At 38.2% G+C, this 22358-nt stretch overlaps 2 protein-coding genes across 2 annotated transcripts in view; one reads left to right on the forward strand and one right to left on the reverse strand.

The window, feature by feature from the left end:
• The window catches only part of VEGFD (vascular endothelial growth factor D), a 32872-nt gene extending 13897 nt beyond the window's left edge, over window positions 1–18975 (forward strand). The window contains exons 2-7 of the mRNA XM_079123239.1: window positions 2944–3154; window positions 7248–7438; window positions 10535–10683; window positions 12367–12467; window positions 17474–17669; window positions 18352–18975. Of these exons, the coding sequence (XP_078979365.1) occupies window positions 2944–3154; window positions 7248–7438; window positions 10535–10683; window positions 12367–12467; window positions 17474–17669; window positions 18352–18478 (975 nt within the window). The 3' untranslated portion in view covers window positions 18479–18975. The remainder of the gene's footprint in view (window positions 1–2943; window positions 3155–7247; window positions 7439–10534; window positions 10684–12366; window positions 12468–17473; window positions 17670–18351) is intronic.
• Window positions 18976–19317: 342 nt separating this feature from the next.
• LOC306651626 (ferritin light chain-like) lies at window positions 19318–20016 on the reverse strand (the record flags this gene model as incomplete). The annotated part of the gene is made up of 1 exon (XM_079124268.1): window positions 19318–20016. A coding segment is annotated over one exon (540 nt), but the record flags the coding sequence as incomplete, so codon positions are not given.
• Window positions 20017–22358: the final 2342 nt, after the last annotated feature.

Raw genomic sequence — 22358 nt, forward strand, 5'->3', positions numbered from 1 at the left:
CAATTCGATGCCAGTGCCCACAAACCCCATCTGTACTCCTCAAGCTTCCCAGAAAATTGCCTTGATTCACACTTCACAGAGAAGTAGGAAGCCACAGGCATGAGCTCATGAAACTTCCCAGGCAACCCTGCCATCTACAACTCCATGTTGTTCCCTATAGCTCACCTGTCTCAGAGGGTCATCCTCTCGTCTATTCATACTGTGACGACTTACCTCTGGAACTCATGTCAGACTAGACCTTCTCAGTCCCTGCTGTATCTCTGATGCATAAACTTTTAGTTTCTTCCTCTCTTTGGCTGTTTACCTCGACTTATAAACACATTCAGAATTCTCCCACCTTGTTTAAACACACACACGACTGGTGGATCTAAATGATGAGGAAAGAATGGTGAGAAAGAAAAAAAATTCCCAACAAAGATGAGACTATTAAATTCTAATATTGGGGCTTGGGCTGTACCTCAGTGATAGAGTGCTTACTTAGTATGTGTGAGGCACTGGGTTCGATCCTCAGCACCACATAAAAATACATAATAAATAAAGGTATTCTATCTATAACTAAAAAATAGTTTTAAAAGATACTTATTACTGAGATAGGCAGCAATAAAATTAAGCACTAGGATACCAATCATATCTGTGAAGCTAAAATATAAAATAATTTGAAGAAATACTTAAAATAAGTATATTCTGGACCCTCAAAGAGGTAAAAGAATAATATCCATAAAGTTAGAATGACAAATTAAGGACCTCCAGAAATGGGTAAAAAAAAGGACATGGGAAGAAGAATGAAGTAGAAATATTTGAAATTACAAATATGATTATTGAAATTAATGATTGAACAAAATAAACTCTTAACTACACATTTGGAGAATTGGTGATTAGGAAAATGAACCAATTAAATGTGTTTTGCCCATAAAATATTAAAGATAGGTGAAGGGGAAAAAGAGGTAAATATAAAAGCACATTTAAATGACACATAAGTAGATTTAAAGACTTCAACATATATCTGATAAGTCCTTCAAAAAAGAAAGTAGAGACAGCATTATAGATGGAATAGCGGGAGAGATAATGGCTGAGATATTAAAGCATTGAGGAGAAAGAGGCAGGTGACCTCAGACCAAAACCGCCACGAAGGTCTCCGTCATAACTTCTCAACTTTGTCATTGTAGCATGAAAGCAGCCATAGGTGATATGAAGCTAGATGGACATGGCTGTGTTCTGTGTGCCAACAAAACTTTATTTAAGGTCAGAAGTTTATAATTTGATGACCTTTGATCTAAAGAATAACCATTTTTACATTTTCATGTCTTCAGATCTTCATATACATACCATATACATTTGTATACATGTCTTCATATATGTATAGATGAAACACACACCATATGTACATATAACTTCAACTACACTTTCTCTTCTGAGTGCCTTTTTTTCAGTACCCGTTATCATATCTAAAAAAAAAAAAAAAACCTCCCCAAATACTGATGAACAATATAGATTTTACCTACTGTTTTCAAGGCGCAATGGAGGAGTGTGTCCATTCACACTACTCTGGTAAAGCTTCCTAAAAATCCTATTTGCTTGTTTCTGGTTCTGCCTGCCTCTTTCCTCCCATGCAGCAGGCAGTAGACATTCATCTCTCCCTTCCGCCTTCCTCTCGCAGTATCCACATGGCTCTTCATCTCTTACCTCACCCCAGCTCTAAAAATGCCCTCAGTCTGTACATCCCAATCACCCAGCAAAACAAGAACCCAGTAACTCCAGGCTCAGCAAGAGAAAATCCCAAGTCCTAGCCATAGGCAGATCACCTTATTATTTCTGCAGCACATCCCAAGTAAGATATAAATTCGTTCTGTCCCAAATTACCTCTACATCATTGGTATTGATGATCATGTAGTATTTCATTGTGTGCATGTATAAAAGCCCTCAATTTTGAAAAAGATATTACATACTGAAAACCTTTTATTGACTGAGTCTTTTTTCTCACAAACTCATCTAATATAATTACATTTTATCTATCAATACAGTTCATGTAACTGAGAAAGCAATTTTTAAATGTAAATTCTAGAAGTGCATTTTATAAGGAAAAAGGCATGCTTTTGAAATAATAAACAAGCCTTCAAAGAAATGAAAAGGACACAGAGGTTTCAAAGTTAGGTTATCAGGGTCTCAAAATCTTCCTTTCTTGCCTGATTGTAGGCAGGAGTTCCCCAGAACTTTGTGAATCTGTTTCTAACAAATAATAAAGATGTAACAAAGATGAAAACAATTGTCATTGACTAATGTCATAAAGTTAGTATGATAAAAATATGTATTATTTTCCTGTGGCCACTGTAACAAGTTCCCACGAATTCAGTGGCTTAAAACAATAGGAAAAATCCAAAATCAAGGTGTCAAACTCTCATGGAGAGAATTTTTCCTTCCTTACCTCTTTCCGTTCCTCATGGCTCTATGTGATCCCTATGTGGTGGCTACATTACTTCAATGTCTGCTTCTGTCTTCACATGACCTTCTCTGTGTCTATACCTTCTCCTCTTCTGTTTATTGCAAGGACACTGTTCATTGGATTTAGGGCCCATTTGGACAATCTCATCTCAAGATCCTTAGGTTCATTACATCTGCACAGATTCTTTCCCCAATTAAGGTCATGTTCATGGGTTCCATAGGTTAGGATGTGGACATATCATTTTGAAGTCCACCATTCAATCCACTACAGTATTCTTTGTAAGAGTTCTGAGAAATCAGGAGAAAAAAGCAAATCCTCTGATTCAATCATGAATAACTGAAATGTGAATCAAAGGTACTAGATGTCATTTCTCCTAGGCATTGATGTATATTTGAATAATCTCTCTAATTTCTTTACAGATCTACTTACGTTTTAAAGCATTAGCAATGAAATTTGTCAAGACAGATTTAGTGACTTGCTCTTAAACCCGTTTTCCTTTTAAGCGGTCATCTCGGTCAATGTTAGAACAATCTGAACAGCAGATTAGGGCTGCTTCCAGTTTGGAGGAGCTACTGCGAATCACACATTCTGAGGACTGGAAGTTGTGGCGGTGCCGGCTGAAGCTGAAAAGTTTTACTAGTATGGATTCCCGCTCAGCATCTCATCGGTCCACCAGGTTCGCAGCAACTTTCTATGACATTGAAACACTCAAAGGTAGGTGTGTGAGTATAGACACAAATTTTTTCTCTTTATCAGATAGTGACAAATGTACCAATTTCCAAAAGTTTGAATAGGACAGATGTTAAAGGGAGAATAAAAGGGTGTCTTAATTTTACAGCTTTGGTATTAATGGAGGATCCTGATGTTTAATTTATTACTCTACAGAGAAATACTTACGATATGATTTTGAGGTCTAAAACCAGCACAAAAACATTTCAAAATATGGGGATAAATTTAACTCAGGGATGTGAGGGCAAAAGAAACCCTCGCAAGACTTCTTAATAGAAGAAAATCACTGGGTTTACTTTAAAAATAAAACAACCTGGATATTCATGAACAAGAAGCATTCTACTGCCCCATATGCATAGATAAAAAAAAATGTATAGCTTTTTATGTCTTCAACATTCTGTGATTTTTTTTTAATAAACTCGAAAATTAGAAGTCAGAAGCTGAGCTATAATAATGGGTACTGGTATTGTTGAGAATAATGGAGAAAATTCTCAATACAAAATAATCAAAACTCCAGAGTAGAAAATAACAAAGTTAGCCCTTTGTATCTGCAGGTTTCATACCCATAGAGTCAACCAACTGTGGATGGAAAATGTTTGAGAAAAAAATTTGCATCTGTACTGAATATATGAGACTTTTTGTCATCATTCTCTAAAGAATGCAGTATAAGAGCTATTTGCATCCTCTTAGATATTATAAGTAATCTAGAGTGATTTAGAGTATATGGGAGGAGTTGCACGGGTTACATGTAAATACTAGCCATTTTCTGTAAGGAACTTGGGTACCTGAAGATTTTGGTTTCTGTGGGGGATCCTGGAACCAATCTCCCGAGGGAGAGGAATATAATTTGAAATAGGGGGAAATGATGGTTTCCCTGTAAGGTGTGGATATTCTTTATAAGAAAACCATTGTATGTATATACTGCACCATAACGAACGAAATGCATATCCAATGAAGTGTGGCCTCTGATTAGGCATTTAACTTTTTGATGACATGTCAAAATAACAAAAGCTACTGCAACATTGTTGATCTAGCATTGTATATTTGAATAACATGATTGCCTAGTAAATGATTATATCTATTGCATGGCCTTAACCAGATTGCCTGTCTGAAGGCTTGAGGTGAACCTGGTGATACTGTTGGGAGACAAGCAATATCATAAAACCAAAACTAAGTGACTTTAAAAAGTCGACACATTGTCATTTTTCTAAGGAGGAAATCATAAAAATTAATGGAATTTGCAAACTCCAAAATTTCTCTCCTTATTACTTGGGGAATTATCTAAAGTTAGACACAGTAAATAATTGAATCAGTGTGTTACACCAATTATTATTTGTAATCAACTCTCTTTTATGGATGTCAGGGTAATTCCCTGGCAGTAGTAAGGGATGGTAGAGTTATGAAGCCCTTAGTCAGTAGCATTAGTGATAACTGCATACAATTTTGATTCAGATCTTACCTTCCAACTTTCAAAGCTTAGTTGTTGAAAGAGAAAAAGTGAGTGGGAAGCAACATTTAAGTAGAATTTTAAACGAGGAAAATTTTCATAAACTGATTACTTGGGTTTTTTTTGAAAATTCATGATTAATAGTAGGGAATTAAATAATATTTACATTAAAACTTAATTGAATAATTTATCCCTCCTGTTTATAGCCTTCAGCCTCTTATATAAATATTCATAATTAGGAAGATTTTTATTATGAAATAAAGTTTAGGTAAATTGTGTAGTATAAGCAGTGCACCCCAGGCAAAAATGTTATATTTTGCATTTTCAGTAATTGTAGAAGCAACAGATGAGAAAAATTGGGATTAAGGAGTAGAAATGGAAAAAGAACATAAAAAAGATAGTTTAAAGGAATAATTTAGATTAGGGTCAAATTTCAAACAGTAGTTTCATGTCTGTATACTTCAAGCAGAGGCCCTCTCTAAGTATGTGCATGAGAATTCAGAAAGTTCTGGGGCAAGACCAACACAGCCTTTTAAAGATGTAGTAAAATTGGAGACATGCTTGTCTACTACTGCTTAACATATGACCCCAAAACTTAGTTGCTTAAAACAAACATTTTTTTAAAAAATGGTATTGGTCCATTATAAATATGCATAACAATGGGATTTGTTGTTTCATATTCATACACACACACACACACACACACACACACACACACACCATATTTGGTCAATTTTATTACCCAGTATTCTCCTGGTCCCCTTCCTCTGCTCTGCTGGTGTCCCTTCTATTTTCATGAGGCCTTCTTTTTTTTTTTTTCCTTTTTTCTCTCTAGTTTCCACATATAAGAGAAACCATATGACCCCTAACTTCCTGAATAAACAAACATTTTTAATCTCACAGTTTTTGTGCATCCAAAATACAGACATGGCCTAGATGGGTTTCTCTGTTTCAGTCTCTCTAGAGGCTGTAATCAAGATGTCAGCTTGGACTACAGGCACTTCAGGGTTCAACTGGGGCAGGATGTGCTTCCAAGTTCATTCAGCAGTTGTTTGCAGGACTCAATTCCACACAGGCTCTTGGACTGAGGGTCCCAGTTGCTTACTGGCTGTTGGCCAGAGGCCTTCCTTAGTTTCTTGCCATGTGGATCTTTCCAACATAGCAGCTTGCTTCTTGAAAGCCTGTGAGCAGAGAAAGGAGGAGGGAGAGTGCCAGCAAGAGATAGAGACTGCATTTTTCTTTAAACCTAATCATGGATGTGGCATCTCACCACTTTTACTGTATTTTCTTCATAAGAAGTGAGTCAGTAGGTCCTGTCTACACACAAGGGGAGGAGATTCCATGAGGCCTGGCCACAAAGAGGTGGGGATCATTGAGGGTCAGTTTTTTTGTTTTGTTTTGATTTTGGTACTGGGGATTGAACCCAGGGCACTCAGTCACTGAGCCATATCCCCAGTCCCCCCGCTTTTTTTTGAGACAGTGTCATGCTAAGTTGCTTAGGGCTTACTGAGTTGCTAAGGCTGACTTTGAACTTGCAATCCTCCTGCCCCAGCCTCCAAAGTCACTGGGATTACAGGTACGCACCATCATGCCTAGCTTGGGGGTCAGTTATGAAGCTGCCTATCACAAGAAGTTTTCAGGCTGGGGAGATAGCTCAGTTGGTAGAGTGCATGCCTATCAAGTACAAGGCCCTGGGTTCAATCCCTAGCACCACAAAAAAAAAAAAAAAAAAAAAAAAAAAGCAACAAGAAGTTTTCACCGTATCCTTAATCTACAATAAAGTCTACACTTCAATCCATGGGAAGCTGAAAGAAAGTCTTTAAGTATGTTTTTATTGTAAAATTGAATCTTTCCCCCAAAAGCAGTCATAGTGCATTAAGTATCCAAGTGTCAAAATCTGACTTAAAAAATAAATTGAGAAAAAAATCAAGTACTGTTTTATGAGAAAACATGTAATTTTCTTTTTATTTCCAGAGGCTTGTTTCTCTTTTTCTTGTTTTCCTCAAGTTAGCTATGGCCAGAGGATTGCTTCTTCTATTCAAATGAATTTACCATGCTATGTGAACGTCAGTGAGGAACATTCACCAGTGAGAAAACTCTGATTTGAGAAAAGATTAGTTCCATTTACATGTCCATTCACATGGTTCCCAGGTTTAAGTCCCATTATAGTTACTTAAGCAACTAACAGAAACATATTTCTCAGTGGTGCTAAAACCTATCCACAGTTGACTTCAAGTAGAAGAAATGCTATCCAACTGTATCCTGTAAACATTTGATAAATAACATTAATATGTTATTTTTACATGCTTCCATTTACTTACTTATTAGCCACATTCCCCAGATGGATTCAGTGGGATTATGTACAGGATGTGCTATAGTTCCCCAAAGGGAAATAAAAAATTCTATGAAGGGTAGAGTATAAATGGGAAAGGACACAGATCTGGGGTTTAATTTTTTTGTAATCTTTGTTTAAAGAACTGACAAAAAAAAAAAAAAAAAAGAACTGACAAAAAATTCCCATCTAGTAAAATAAGCAGAAAACCATGAAAATGCCTATGCTCAGCACCCTGGCACAGGTTGGCATGTTAGGGTCATTTCATCTGCTGGCCCCAATGAGCTTCCTCTCTGCAGTTATAGATGAGGAATGGCAAAGAACCCAGTGCAGCCCTAGAGAGACGTGCGTGGAAGTCGCCAATGAACTGGGGAAGAGTACCAACACGTTCTTCAAGCCCCCTTGCGTGAATGTGTTCAGATGCGGTGGCTGCTGCAATGAAGAGAGCCTTGTCTGTATGAACACGAGCACCTCTTACGTTTCCAAACAGGTATGGAGACATTAGCAAGTGTGCCCTCTCCAATACTCTGATGGTGGTCGCATGGGTAGCTACCACTGACCTTGTTGCCAAGCACTATGCTAAACGCTTTAGGTGCTTAATCTCATTTAATCCCCCAAACAAGCTAAAGGGTATTTTGTCCTCTCTCTCTTTTTCTCTCCCTCTCTCTCTCTCTCTGATACTGGGGCATCTAACCCAGGGGTACTTTACCACTGAGCTACATCCCTCATTCTTTTTTTTTTTTTTTTTTTTTTTTAATTATTTTGAGATAGGGTCTCACTGAATTTCAGAGGCTGGTCTCAAACTCAAATCCTCCTGTCTCAGCCCCCTGAGGTGCTGGGATCACAGGCGTGCACCACCATGCCTGAATTCTTATCCTCTTTTATAGATGAAGAAACTGAAGGTCAGAGAGATAAATTACTTATCCAAAGTTATACAGCTGGTGAATGGCAGAGCTGGAATTCACACCTAGATTTTTTTTTTTTTTTTTTTTTGGTGCCACGGATTGAACCCAGGGATGCTTAACCATTAAGCCACGTCTCCAGCCCTTTTTAAAAACTTATCCTTTTTTAGTTGTAGATGGATGCAATACTTCCAATTTATTTGTTTATTTTTATGTGGTGCTGAGGATCAAACCCAGTGCTTCATACATGCTAGGCAAGTGCTCTTCCACTGAGCTACAACCCCAGTGCCTCTTCAGCCCTTTTTAAAATATTTTATTTAGAGACAGGGTCTTGCTGAGTTGCTGAGGGCCTCACTAAATTGTTGAGGCTGACTTTGAACTCACAATCCTCCTGCCTCAGCCTCTTGAGCTGCTGGGATTACAGGTGTGAACCACCATGCCGGATTTCATACCCAGACTTGTGGGACTCCATAGCCTGAACTCTTATTAGATACTGTGTCTCTTGTGCTATAATGTCAAGAACCAGAAAACCAAATGGAAGTTATCAGGACAGAATGTTAAAAGCAGTGAAGATAGCTGCATCATCTCGTGTTAGTTCTGTGTTGCTCAAATGGAGAGACTGACAAGAGTTTCATTTAATGAAGGGTATAGACAGAGTTGAAGGAAGAGGAAAGAAATGGTCAAGTACCTGGAACCAGCAGAGAGAGAATATTCAGTACAAAAGAACTTGGAAAAATTTCTGTAGTTCCCATGAAAGAAATATTTTCCCCTCTCCATTTTATAAAATCCCCTTTGCCAAGCAGATAAATTGTTGTACAATAGAGTAAATGTTGCCTATGGGAGCCATAGCAACAAATTTAGGAAAGCATTACTAAAAAGCTGTAAATAAAACTACATTCCTTCTGGTCCTGTGTTGTAAATTCCTCACACGTTGATACATTTATTTGTCACGTTTGCCCATATAATCTCTTCTTTTCATGATCTCAAAAGGAAGTAGTACAATAAAGTTACACATGCACCAAATATATTCATGTTAGGCAATTAGCCTATTCACCGAACACCGAACGAATAAGATAACTTATAATTTTGGTCCTTCTCCCCTATAAAACAAGCTTTAAACTGAGAGTTTCTTTTCCAAAATACTTTTAGAAAATCTTGGAACTGGTGAAAAATCTGATCTTGCCATTTGACAATTAGAAAAAAAATGACATAAAGCATGGCTACGCATCAGCTTTTAGTAAAACAAAGCTTGCATAATGAAAGAGAGCTTAGTTCATGATTATGTTATTCCTCAGAGCATAGCTAAGGAATTGTGCAAGAAGATGAAGCTTATGCAAAGTAAACACTCTGAAAACACTCTTACTTAGTCTCATGCAAGTTCCATTACATGTTAGAGGTCAGAATAAACACAAACTTAATGGATTGTTTCCACTTAATAGATGAGCACTGTATTTTGATCATAGTACTCAAAAAATGATTAAAGAATGTATTTAAGTATAAGTGTAGAGCAGGGTTTCTTTCCAAACATGCATATGTGAACATTTTAGTAGTGGTTTGAAAGAATTACCTCTCACTCCAAAGTTATGGATTATGTGGTGAACTACCTCTTAGAAACAAAGTGGATAAATGAATACCATATACAGTAAGAACCCTATGGGATGGTGATTCAATGGACATGCATTAAAATCAAGTTCATTCATACATCATAGAACCACTCTGGAAAGGTATATAATCCCTTTGGATATTTGTTTCTTTATCTGTAGGATAAGGTTACTAAAAACCTACCCCATAATGATTTCAATAAGGGGTAAATAAATTAATACGCAAGTACCGACAACAGAGCCTGGCATATAGGAACAGAAAGAATGATATACATCTTAGCTATAATAATCTGGGGGGCATTATGATCTTATGTGAGCCATTAATTCACAATGCTATATAACACACACCCTAAAACTCAGTGACTTTGAATAATAATGAGTTATTCTCATTTGTATATCTGAAGTCCATTTGTTTTAGGGTGGTCTCTGCTGGGCTTAACTCTAAGCTGCATTGTAAACCCAGATCTGCTGCCTGTGTCTCTCATCTCTTGGACCAGTAAGCCTGCTAGATCTTTTTCTTCTTATGCCAAAAGCAGAAGCATAAGAAAACAAGCCCCACCAAGCATGCACAGTTCCAGCATGTTCTTGTGTCATATCTGCTAACATTCCATTGGCCAAAGCAAGTGACATAGCCAAGTTCAAAGTCAAGAGGCAGGAAACTATTTCTTCAATGGAGATGGTATAGGAAGGGATAGGTAGTTTTAATAATTATCTAATCCACCAAGATCTCAAATAATCTTCATATTTCAATCTCATTTAATTCTTACAATTTATATTCAGATTTAAAGCAGACATAGGGACTAACAGTACCATTTTATAAAGGTGCAGTGACACCAAAAAGTTAAGAGCTTTGCAAAAAAAAAAAAAACTGAAGATACTTCATAAAGCTGAATTAGTAACTGGTCTCCTGACTCCCAGCCCAGGATTGTACCAGCCCTTATCATTCTTAGTTCCACTGTTAATGTACAACTTTGATGAAGTCTCCACTGTAAATGACAAAGGCAAAAATGCAGGTTGTAGAAATTTAAATAAAAATACTGTGTAAAATAATCTACACATTGTGATTATTTTTTTCTGCTATAGCTCTTTGAGATATCTGTGCCTTTGACATCGGTACCTGAATTAGTGCCTGTTAAAGTTGCCAATCATACAGGTTGCAAGTGCTTGCCAACTGCCCCCCGCCATCCATATTCGATTATCAGAAGATCCATCCAGATCCTGGAAGAAGATCGGTAAGACTTTCTTGTACTCAATTATTAATTCCTGCTTTTGCCAAAGCTTTTGGTGGAGAATAGTTCATTAATTACAGAGTGATCATTTTTTCTTAAAGTTCTTCATCTTTCAGCTTAAAACCCAGATCTATTGATAACAACAACTTGGTAAATGTATTTTTTATTAGGCATTAGATGTATATTGTGGTAGAACCAGTGTGGCTGGTGGTTATGAACTCTGGCATGGCTACTTGTAGATGCCTTGGTTCTTGTCAGTTCTCTGTTCCTGTGTGTAAAGTCTAACGCAATTGTAAAACTACTACAGCCTTGAATCTGGCATATGTCCCAGCATTCCAAAACAAGCATTAAATAAAACTCATTTCAGGCTGTTTGTATGTTCAAGTCCTGAAATGAAAAAGAAAAAATGAAAAGGATTCCTGGAGCCATTGGGAGGTGGCAATTATCAGTATATGAAGTTCCCAACCTCCTAACGTTTCCCCAAAGATTACCAAATGGAAAATTCTTCTTTTAAATTAAAATAAATTAAAGATAATTTGACTTAGACATTGATGAATGAATCAAGTTCCAACATACATCCAAAAAAGTTAGTTTGACTTTGAATTTATTGAGGATAATCTAGTGATTCTTTATAAAACAAATTATGACTCTGAAGTTTTCTGAAACCAAAGGTAAGGATCATTGATTTTTGAGGAAAAAAAAAAAGGATTTAAATATAGAGAATTGAAGAGAAAATTACAAAAACACTGAATGAAAAGATAAAGTAAGTGAGATACATTCTGCAGAAGTAAAACAGTGAATATATTGTGTGAGTAGAAGGAATGAACGAGTGAACTGGTGATTTTATGCTGGTTTATGCTGAACTCCAGACTCACTTCTGCCTTTCAAGCAGAAGAGAAAGCTCACGGAAAAGGAACATTCATTCTCAAGCTGTTTCTGCTGCCCCAGTCCATGTTCATCTATTTTAAAGAAAGTAATCTTAGAAGCTATGTGAGAACAATATTTGCTTTTGTTGAATAAACTGTTGACAGCTATAATTTGCATGGTTTTAACACCCATCTTTTATAAGAGATTAATAACTTCCCTAAATTACAGTTTGGTTTCTAAAGGCTTCTCAACTGAATATTTATAATTGCAGAATTACTATCTTATAAGATGTAGTTCATAAATATGAATTAAGCTCTTTAAAATCTTAACTATTCTCACATAATTATTTTGGTTGGTGGAAACATTTGAAATTTACTCATAGCAATTTTGAAATATACAATACATTATCATTCACTGTAGTCACCATGCTCTGTAATACAGTAGATCTCAAACACTTATTCCTTCTGTATAACTGATATTAAAAATAAAACAATAAAATTTTTGAAATATTTATTTATTTATTTATTTTGCTATACTAGGGATGGAATCTGGGATGCTTTACCACTGAACTATATTCTCAGCCCCTTTTTATTTTAATTCTGAGACAGGATCTTGCTAAGTTGCTGAGGGTCTCACTAAGTTGCTGAGGCTGGCCTTGAACTTGGGACCTTCATGCCCCTGCCTCCAGAGTAGTTGGCATTACAGGCATCTACCACCACAAATGTCTTAAAATTTTAAGCCCAGAAATTTATTTCATGTTCCAAAATTATGATTACTCTTGAAAACTTTTAAATTTGGTTTATTGTTCTCTTTTCCTAGCTGTCCCCAGTCCAAGAAGCTTTGTCCTATTGATATGCAATGGGATACCAACAAATGTAAATGTGTTTTACAGGAGGAGAATCCACTTGCTGGAACAGAAGGTAATGATAGCAATAGAGACATAATGATAGTAATTATAAAAATAAAAGCAATGGCAATAAACTTTATCGAGTACTTACTATGACTCAGCAATGTCATAATCTTTTCTATGTATTAACTTGTCTTCACAAGCTTTTTTTTTTTTTTTTGTGGTGCTGGGGATTGAACCCAGGGCCTTGTGCTTGCAAGGCAGGCACTCTACCAACTGAGCTATATTCCCAGCCCTTCACAAGCTTATTAGTATTTCTTTAAAAATTTTTTTTAGTTGTAGATGGACAAAATACCTTTATTTTATTTATTTATTTTTATGTAGTGCTGAGAATTGAACCCAGTGCCTCACACGTGCTAGGCAAGTGCTCTACCACTGAGCCACAACCCCAGCCCCATATAATTTCTTTTTTGCAATTCAAAATGGGCACACCAAGATATCTTATAATTTCCTCAAGGTCACACAGCCAAAAGCAATAGAAGCAGTCAGATTCCGGAGCCCTTTGTGCTGTGATCATATAGTGGGGCTGCCAATTGATCCCTCTGCTTTTTAATCTCAAAGAAAAGCCAAAAGTGATTACACTACCACAAAGCACTGGATTCAAAAGAGAATGCTAAATTTTAATAAAAACCACTTCAGAACTAAACACTAGTCAAGCTCAGTTAACTAATTCATTTGAAAGTCTCACAGGAACACAAAGTAATTTTGGACTTGGTTTCCTTCAACTGCATCATGAAAAAACATGCCAAATAATTTTTAAAAGCGGGGGGGGGGGCATTTTTGGAACTAGAGCAAAAGCAAAGCAAAACGTGGATATGGGGCCGAGATGAACTGGGAACAAAGTGAGATAGGCTATTGTCATTGCTCTTATTCTGTAATGCTGATTTTTGATGATGAACATATGACTGAAAATTAATACTTTTAAAATTTATTTCCCAGAGAGCTTGACATGGTTCCACTGGGCGGGGGGGTAGGGGAATCACAAGGACTCATGCAACTCAAATCTTGCTTGTTTTAAACTATGGTCTACAGGCAAGAATATTAAGGAGTAAATGCTAAGAATCTGTCTTAGAAGCTGTAAATAGCAACTTTCTATCCTCCTGTCTCTTGGCTTCCTTCTAAATGTTTTTATGAAAGCTCAACCTAGGGTATGAGGTAAACTTAAAGTTCATGTACTTTAAACGCCTGTGCAGATTTGGAATGTTCTCGACACTCTTGCCATCAACTGTTCAGCCACCCTCTGCCAGAATATGCATCAGTTATGGGGAAACTCAGCACTCACTAAGGAGGCACTAAGGAGTGCACACATTCCCATTGCTATATTGAATTTGAATCTTTCTCTCTCTCTCCAGAACAGTGGAATATAATGAAAGTCATTATAATGAAAGTTTAGTTTTATGTTGCTCATATTAAAGAGGTAGAAACAGGTACCACTAATTTTCATACATTTTAGTTAATCCAATATATCCAAAATAGCATTATTCCAACTTGCAACCAGTAAAAAACTTCTTAACAAGACACCTACATTCCTTGCACTAAACCTTTGAAATCCAATATGCTTGTTACACTTTCAGCACCTCTCAATTCAGACTCTTCATTTCACGCTCAACAGCCACATGTGGCCCAGAGCTACCTTGTTGAATAGCCCGGCTCTTTGGCATTCATTCATTTGTTCAGCTTTTACCCTATAAAGCCATGTCAAACTAATCTGATTCTTCCCTATGTGACTCATTTTAATAGTGTTAGAAAGTTATCGTGGGAGACAATATACATAGAGCTTAGAGGCTGATCTAGTTGAGGTTTCCCCAACTCTGCCTCTGAGACAGAGTTTTACATGTGGGAGGTTTGTATGCAGGTACAATGCATTAAAGGGAGAACAGGGAGGTAGCATATGGCAATAAAGTTGCTAAGAGATGTCAACCAATCCTACAGGGAGTTGAAGCTGGAACCCCCGTGGGGGGATGTCTTAAATAACCAGGTGAAGGAACTGGTCCCTATGGACTGGACTGGTCATGACTATGGTCTGCTGTAGGAGGGGACTTAACCTTAGTGAGCTAACTTCTTTTTGTCTGGAGGTCATTCCTGGAGAAGGATTCGTTCAGTACACAGGCATGAGGGCGCAAAGAGTAGTGGCGAAGGAGAGAACTGGAGAAGGAGAGCAGGGGGAATATAGACATTCAGGGCCTGGATGTGAGAGGAAGAGCATGGGTGGAATGCTAAGGTCAAAGGAAAATCACCAAATGGTTCAAGCAGGAGAGTAAAAGCAAATTAAAATTTTAACAAAATCAAATCAGTAACAGTATAGAAGAGGATGAGTTGACGTGGGCAGGAAAGGAGGGAGGGGAACTTTTGTGAAGTTGTTAGCAATGATGGAAGTAAAAAGTGCAGGTGGTGGGGCTGGGGAGATAGCTCAGTTGGTAGAGTGCTTGCCTTGTAAGCACAGGCCCTGGGTTCGATCCCCAGCACCCCCCCCCCAAAAAAAAAGTGCAGGTGGACAAGATCACAATCACTTCCAGTTTTCATCTCTCACAACTCCCTAATGTAGGCCAAGTTCACATTCATTTCTCCAGTGGTCCCACCAAAATGGTAACATACACTGAGCTAACTATTCACCAAACATCTTTTTCACATATGTGACTGCTAAGTCTATTTGTCTTTTCTACAATGACTTTTTTTTTCCTCAAACAAGTGCAACTGAGTTAGCAAATCCAAGTGCAATTTAATTTTATATTGTTAGATTCAGGTCATTGTTCTAAATGGAAAAGAAAAACAAGGTCTCAATTCTATACTGTAAAATATACAATGCATCCCTTCCTTTCTCAAAAAGTCACAATTTCAAGAATTTATTTTGAGAAATTCCATTAGTTCATTGTAAACAATGATAAATGGAATAAGGCTGAGGACAGAACACATTGATCCACCATCAAGCTCCCTAGGGATGAAATCAATATATAATACTTTAGAATATCTTCCTCAACTAGTTGGTGTTCCACCCAGTTCACTTGCGTATCTTCTGTTCCTTTTAACTTGACTCTAAGGATATAAAGATTATTTCTGCCTCATAATTTGCTGAAGTTCAACAAACACCTTGTGGGGGGTTGTGTTTCCCTAAGCCACTCTGTCCAAGAATGTTGATACTGCATCGTTTTGTAAGTGGATCTCTGCTGCCACCTAGTGATCAATGCAAATCTTCTCTGCACTTCACTGTATCAGTGTAGTCCATTTTACCCTAAAGTGCCATCCGCCTCATTGGCTTATGGCTAATACAACACACCATTTTCCTCTTCACAAAATTCAAAATGGAGTCATCCCAGACACCCACTCCACATAATTTTTAAAACAGAATCAATTAGAAGTCAAAATCATGAGACTGATTGATGTGAGATTGTTATTTTGGTATGTCATTAATGATCAAATATATAGTTTTATCAAAATCTTGAAATCCTAGATAGGTTCTTCAGGACCCTTTTTATTGTGCCAAATAAATCCAACAGATGTTTTATTGAGTGCCTTTTTTTTTTAATCAAAACCATGAGATCTGGTCTTTAACCTCCATGATGTTTTACTTAACGGGAGAAACAGAAATAAACAGACTAATGCAATTAGTGTAAGGAAGGACTGGGGACAGAATGGAAACATGCACAGGGTCAGGGCGCTTAGATAAACTTGCAGATGTTGGGAAAGATATCACGGATCTAGTGGAATGAAGAATAAGGACAAATGTCTTAGAGACTCTGGCATATCAGAAATAAGAACTGGAATTTGATATGAATGGTGCATAGGGTATATGCCAGAAGATAAGTCTGGGAGGTTATTAGGGTCTAGTTCATGGAAGGTTTTATATGTTGTAGTGGGAAAAATTGCCTTTTATTGATACAAAAGAACTTTCAAGGCATTTAAAGTAGTGGAGTGATGTGACTGGGTTTGTTTGATAAAACTTGTGGTGGTGAGATGAGTGACAGCTATCTACACAAGAAAACAAGGTACTGACTGAACTATGGAAGTAGCAGTGGTGATGGAAAAGAATGAGCAAGTTCTGGGAGGTGGGGCTGAGTGGACATGGTGATCAAACTCAGTATAGTGGGTGAGTCCAGAACGATGCTGCCATTTTCCAAACAAGGCAAACTGGGAAAGAAGCAGATTTGGGGAAGAAACATGAATTTTCCTCTCAAACCTGCAAGAATACCAATGTGACAAAGTTACATTCTTCTAAAGTTTCTGTCTCTTCCATTTTTTATTGCAACAAATTTCAACTTGCTGATTAGACTTGGAAATGAAGTAACATTCTCCAGTGGTTTTGTACATCTTCTGGAAGTATCTGTCAGCTAAGAATGTCAGAGACTTCTCAGAGCCTTCTCTTTGGCTGAGTGTGTCTTCCAGTAAACATCTGTGGAATCAAAGTTCATGGTCACTGTTGTATCTTTTATGCCGGTATAGTTATCTGTGGTGAGGAAATACATCATTTTTGCCACCCTTGGTTTGTAAGTTCTGAAGTATATTTCTGTAACACCAATGCTTCCTATTCTTTTAAGTTTTTAAAAAAACTGGGGAGGACTTAGACATTAGTCCTTAGACAGCCTGTATTTTATTACTAATCCTTTTAAAAATATTTTTAGTTGTAGACGGACATAGTAACTTTATGTATTTATTTGTATGTGGTGCTGAAGGTCAAACCCAGTTCCTCACACGTGCTAGGCAGGTGCTGTACCACTGAGCCACAACCCCAGTCCTTATTACTAATCCTTGGTTGTGGAAGCTTACGTTTTCAACAAGCCACCAATCTAAAAATCCTTAAATATATCTTAGAAATATTCAGTTTGTGATTTTTAAAGAATAAAAAAAAAATCTAAGAAAACACAAGAATTCTGTGTTTGTCCTGTGAAATCAAATTAAGGGTACAAATGTGTGGGAAAGGGGATTGGGTAAATCCAAGTTATGGATGATGTGGAATCTGTGACAAAGTTTGGCGATCACGTTATGCAGGTCACAGCATCTAAGTAACACTTTGTTTCTGTTTAGACCACTCTCATCTACAGGAACCAGCTCTCTGTGGACCACACATGAAATTTGATGAAGATCGTTGCGAGTGTGTCTGTAAAACACAGTGTCCCAGAGATCTTATCCAGCACCCAGAAAACTGCAGTTGCTTTGAATGCAAAGAAAGCCTAGAGAGCTGCTGCCAGAAGCACAAAATATTTCATCCAGACACCTGCAGGTCAATGGCTTTTGCCTTAACTTGGCTTATCAACATTTAATGAAAAATGCCATTTTGATTTGATGGGATTCCATAGTAAGCTAATTTTTTTTCTCAGTGCCCAAGTCCTTTTTGACAATAAGACAGAGATTTGGCAACTAAGGATTAAGTGAAAGTACACAGAAGGATGATAAATTGTGAAATTAGGAAAATCCTAGTTACTATCAATGGTTTATAGTTTTTTTTTTTGCGGTGTTGGGGATTGAACCCAGAGCCTTGTGCTTGTGAGGCAAGCACTCTACCAACTGAGCTATCTCCCCAGCCCTGGTTTATAGTTCTTAAGGAAAACCTAAATGGACAAGATTTAAACAATCATTTTGGGGAAGGAAAGCTCAGATAAGCAAACTCTGATTCAACCTCTTTTTCACTATATATGTCCAAGTGGGTTTGTTTTTTCTTCAATAAAGGGGTTGTTGCTGAATTTATGCAAGCAAGAAATTTATTGATGAATAGAACAGTTAGAGGTTATCCATTGGACTTTAATAAATTTCCAATATATGTGGGAAAGCATTCAGGATTTTATATTGACATTTTAAATACACATCTGAAATTTTCCTTTGAAAATTTAATTAAATCAGAACAGTTATCCCTTTGAACTCCGTCCTTGATTCTCAATTCTCATCTTCACTTTCTGTGGCTACAGCTGTGAGGACCGGTGCCCTTTCCACACCAGAACATGCACAAGTGGAAAACCAGCATGTCCAAAGCATTGTCGCTTTCCAAAGGAGAAAAGAGCTGCCCAGGGGCTCCACAGCCAAGAGAATCCTTGATTCACCTTTGCTCCAGTTCCCCATCCCTGTCATTTTAAAGATCATGCTGCTTTGCAAATTGCTGTTGCCGTCTTTCCCCTATTTTACATAGTGCCATGGTAAGTCCAGACCAGCCTTCCATTGACATCAGCTGAGGATTTCCTGATTCATTTACAGATGGCTTCTAGCTGCAGATACCTCTGCACATCGAAGACTGGAGAAGAAGGCTCCCGAGGAACCCATTTTTTGGTGCATGAGAAAGGTTTGCTTGTCATGGAGTGACAGGTACCATGTGACTGATTATTCAAAGCGGATGAGGAAAACTGCAGTTGCTGAGTCCTTTGCTAAGTGCAACTCTTGTGAATTATTCTGATTCTTTCTTATGCAGAATTTCATTTGTATGATCAGCACTGAATTTCTAATTCCTGACCAGCTTGTAGTTTTTGAGTTTAGTGAACTACTCTCTGATGTTTCATATTTAAGGGTATTTAAAGGAAATAAACACCATTATTCAAGCCATAGAATTTGTGTCTTATTTGGTTTGGTTTGGTACCGGGATCAAACCCAGGGGTGCCTAACAACTGAGTCACATTCCCAGTCCTTAGCCTTGCTAAGTTGCCAAGGATGGTCCCAAACTTGTGATCCTCCTGCCTCAGTCTCCTGAGTTGCTGGAATTACAAGCATGCTCCACCATGCCTGGCTGGAATTTTGTGTTTTTAAATATGCTTCCACTCAGCATTTTATGCTGAAAATGTTTTACAAAACAAGAGAAATTCAGAAGTTGGAGGGACAGGAAGCAACATGAATACAACAAAACTCCACCTCAGTTTTTTTTTTTTTTTTTGCTGGAAAAAGCTTTGTTTTCATTTGGTCTCAGGTTTGGGAGGGGCTCCACGGAGGTTAAAAAGCTGCCTAGGGGTTAGAGAGAGAGAGAGAGAGAGAGAGAGAGGCTCAGGCCAAAACTCTGATGCCAGGATATGCCAAGGAGCCCATCTAAGGCCACATTGCTCCAGGGCCTTCTAGTCATGCTTGAGGGTGAGTCTTTCGGAGAGATACCCACCCAGGCCAGCTTGGGGGCCTGCCAGATGGTGGAGATTGGTCAAGTGGTCTCCCATCTTCTTGATGAGCTTCACCTCCTCATCAAGGAAGTGGTTCTCCAGAAAGTCACAGAAATGTGGGTCTGTGCGGGTAAAGCCCAAGGCATGAAGATCCAAAATGGCTTGGTTCAGGTTCTTCTCCAGGGCCAAGGCAGCTTCCATAGCATCCTGGGTTTTGCCCCACTCATCTTGAGAAGGTTTCTGCGCGTCCCGGAAGAGGGAGCGGCTGCTGCGTTGGTTTTGCATCTTCAAGAGATGCTCCGATGCTGCCTCACACTTTTCCTCGGCCAACTCATGGAAGAAGTGGCCCACGCCCTCCAGAGCCACATCATCATGGTCAAAATAGTAGCCCAGAGAGAGGCACGTGTAGGAGGCCTGCAGATGTAAATTGACCAGGTGGTTGACGGCAGCCTCCACCTCAGTAGAATAATTCTGACGAATCTGGGAGGCCGTGGTTGGTTGTCAATAAGGAGCTAACCACAAAAAGTGGAGTTAGCTGGTCTTGGAGATTGTACATGAAGATCAGATTGGAAGGCAATTGGAAGCTAGAAGAAAAGGGAGTCCCCAGGTCTGTTCTGTCCAAACACTGTTGAAGCAAGAGACAGATCTGTAGGACCTCCAAGCGTGATGGTTCTCAGTTTTTTTTTTTTTTAATCTTGTAGTTGTACATGGACGCAATACCTTTATTTAATTTATTTATTTTTATGTGGTGCTGAGTATCAAACCCAGTGCCAGGCGAGCACTCCACCACTGAGCCACAACGCCAGCCCTTCCACCTCAGTTTTGGAAAAGTAATTCTCAGAGGTTTATGATTGTAAATAAGGTTAAATGAGTGTGACCCAAGGAGCAGCTGGGAATCGCCCTGTGCTTTGAGATTAAATCGAAATTGGACTTGACATGACAGAGGGGAGCCCACTGATGCCCTTGACAATTTTGAGAGTTTGGGCTTCTTCTAAGCCTCTGGTTCCAAGTTTCTGTACTTACTTAGCTCTCAGTCTCATTCACATCTCAACTCTTGTTGCAACATGATTATCAAATAACTTAGAAACTGATCTCCCATAGCATCTTACATAGACAGACAGACACACAATCTTATAACATTTACACAGTTGTGTAAATACTCATGTTTATATTTATCTCCCCACTACACTGCAACCCTCTTATGATTGCAAACTGTCCAGATCAAATTTTTGCAGCCCAAATTTCTCACGCTAGACCACCCTGGAGCAGGACAATCACAAAGAGAAAGACAATGATAAACAGTAGCATTGCTGGATCCTGGCCTAAATCCCTGCCTTCCTCCATCAGGGTTCCTAAACCATTCCTGAATTCTCCCTTTGTTCCTTGAAGTTCTCTGGGGCCTGTAGTTTTAGATCTAGGCTCTTTGATACCTCCTGTCTTTAATTCTTGGTCCTTGCCCTAGAGTCATGGGCTGATCTGCATCTAGCCAAGGGTCTGTTACTATCTTAGGCTCACTACACAGTATGGCAATTACTGCACCAAGTAGTTTTGTTTATTCACAGGGAGACCACATGTGGATACCAGAGACTCAAATCTCAAAACTGCCTCCCTGGGGACAGTTTAGTGTTTTCTTCAGTTTCTACCATTTCCTTCCTCTCTATGATATTTGGTTAAGTTCCCATGAGAGCTGGGGCGGAAGACAACCCAAGGAATACTACACAGTTAAAAGAGTCACCCTTATCCTTGATTGGTTAAAAAAAAAAGCGGGGGGGGGGGGGAGCCAGTGTGGTGCGGGGAGAGCGGTGTGGTGGTGGGCACCTGTAATCCCAGCAGCTTTTTGATACATTATAATTATACATAGTAGTGGGATTCATTATGTCACATTTGTATGTGTACGTAACAATCTGATCAGTCTCATTTCCAGTACCTTCCTTTTCCCTCTCCTCCTCCCTCCCCTGATCTACTTACTCTGCTCTACTGATCTCCTTTCTATTATTACGATTATTTTAGTTGATACATTATAATATATTTATACACATACTTATATATGTACATACACATATATATGTATTCAGGATTCATTGTAGCATGTTGATATATGGACACAGCATAAATTGGTAGATTTCATTCCCTAGTACTTCCCCATCTCCTCCTTTCTTCCCTCCTTCTCCGCTTCCTTCCTCTACTCTATTGGTCTCCTTTCTACTTTCATAAGACCCCTCTTTTTATTCCTGTTTTCTTCTCTATGTTTCACATATGAGAGAAAACATTTGATCCTTGACTTTCTGTATCTCGCTCATTTCACTTAGCATGATACTCTTCAGTTCCATCGGTTTATCAGCAAATGACATAATTTCGTCCTTTATGGAATAAAACTCCATTGTGTATATACACCACATTTTCTTTATCCATTTGTCTGTGGAGGGCACCTAGGCTGGTCCCATAACTTGACTATTGTAACTTGTGCTACTATAAACATTGGTGTTGCATGTATGCTGATTTTATCTCTTTTGGATAAATACCAAGGAGTGGGATAACTGGGTCATATGGTGATTCCATTCCCAGACTTTTGAGGAATCTCCATACTGCTTTCCAAAGTGGTTGTACCAATTTGCAATTCCACCATCAATGTATAAGTGTACCTTTCCCCCCAAATCCTTGCCAGCAAGTATTGTTATTTATATTCTTGATGATTGACATTCTGACTGGGGTGAGATGAAATACCAATGTAGTTTTGATTTGCATTTGCCTGATTGCAAAGGCCATTTGTATTTCTTTTGAGAAATATCTGTTGAGATCTTTTGCCCATTTATTTATTGGGTTATTGTTTTTTTGGTGTAAGC

The sequence above is a fragment of the Sciurus vulgaris genome (assembly GCF_902686455.1).
Source record: "Sciurus vulgaris genome assembly, chromosome: X".
Lineage (NCBI taxonomy): Eukaryota > Metazoa > Chordata > Mammalia > Rodentia > Sciuridae > Sciurus > Sciurus vulgaris.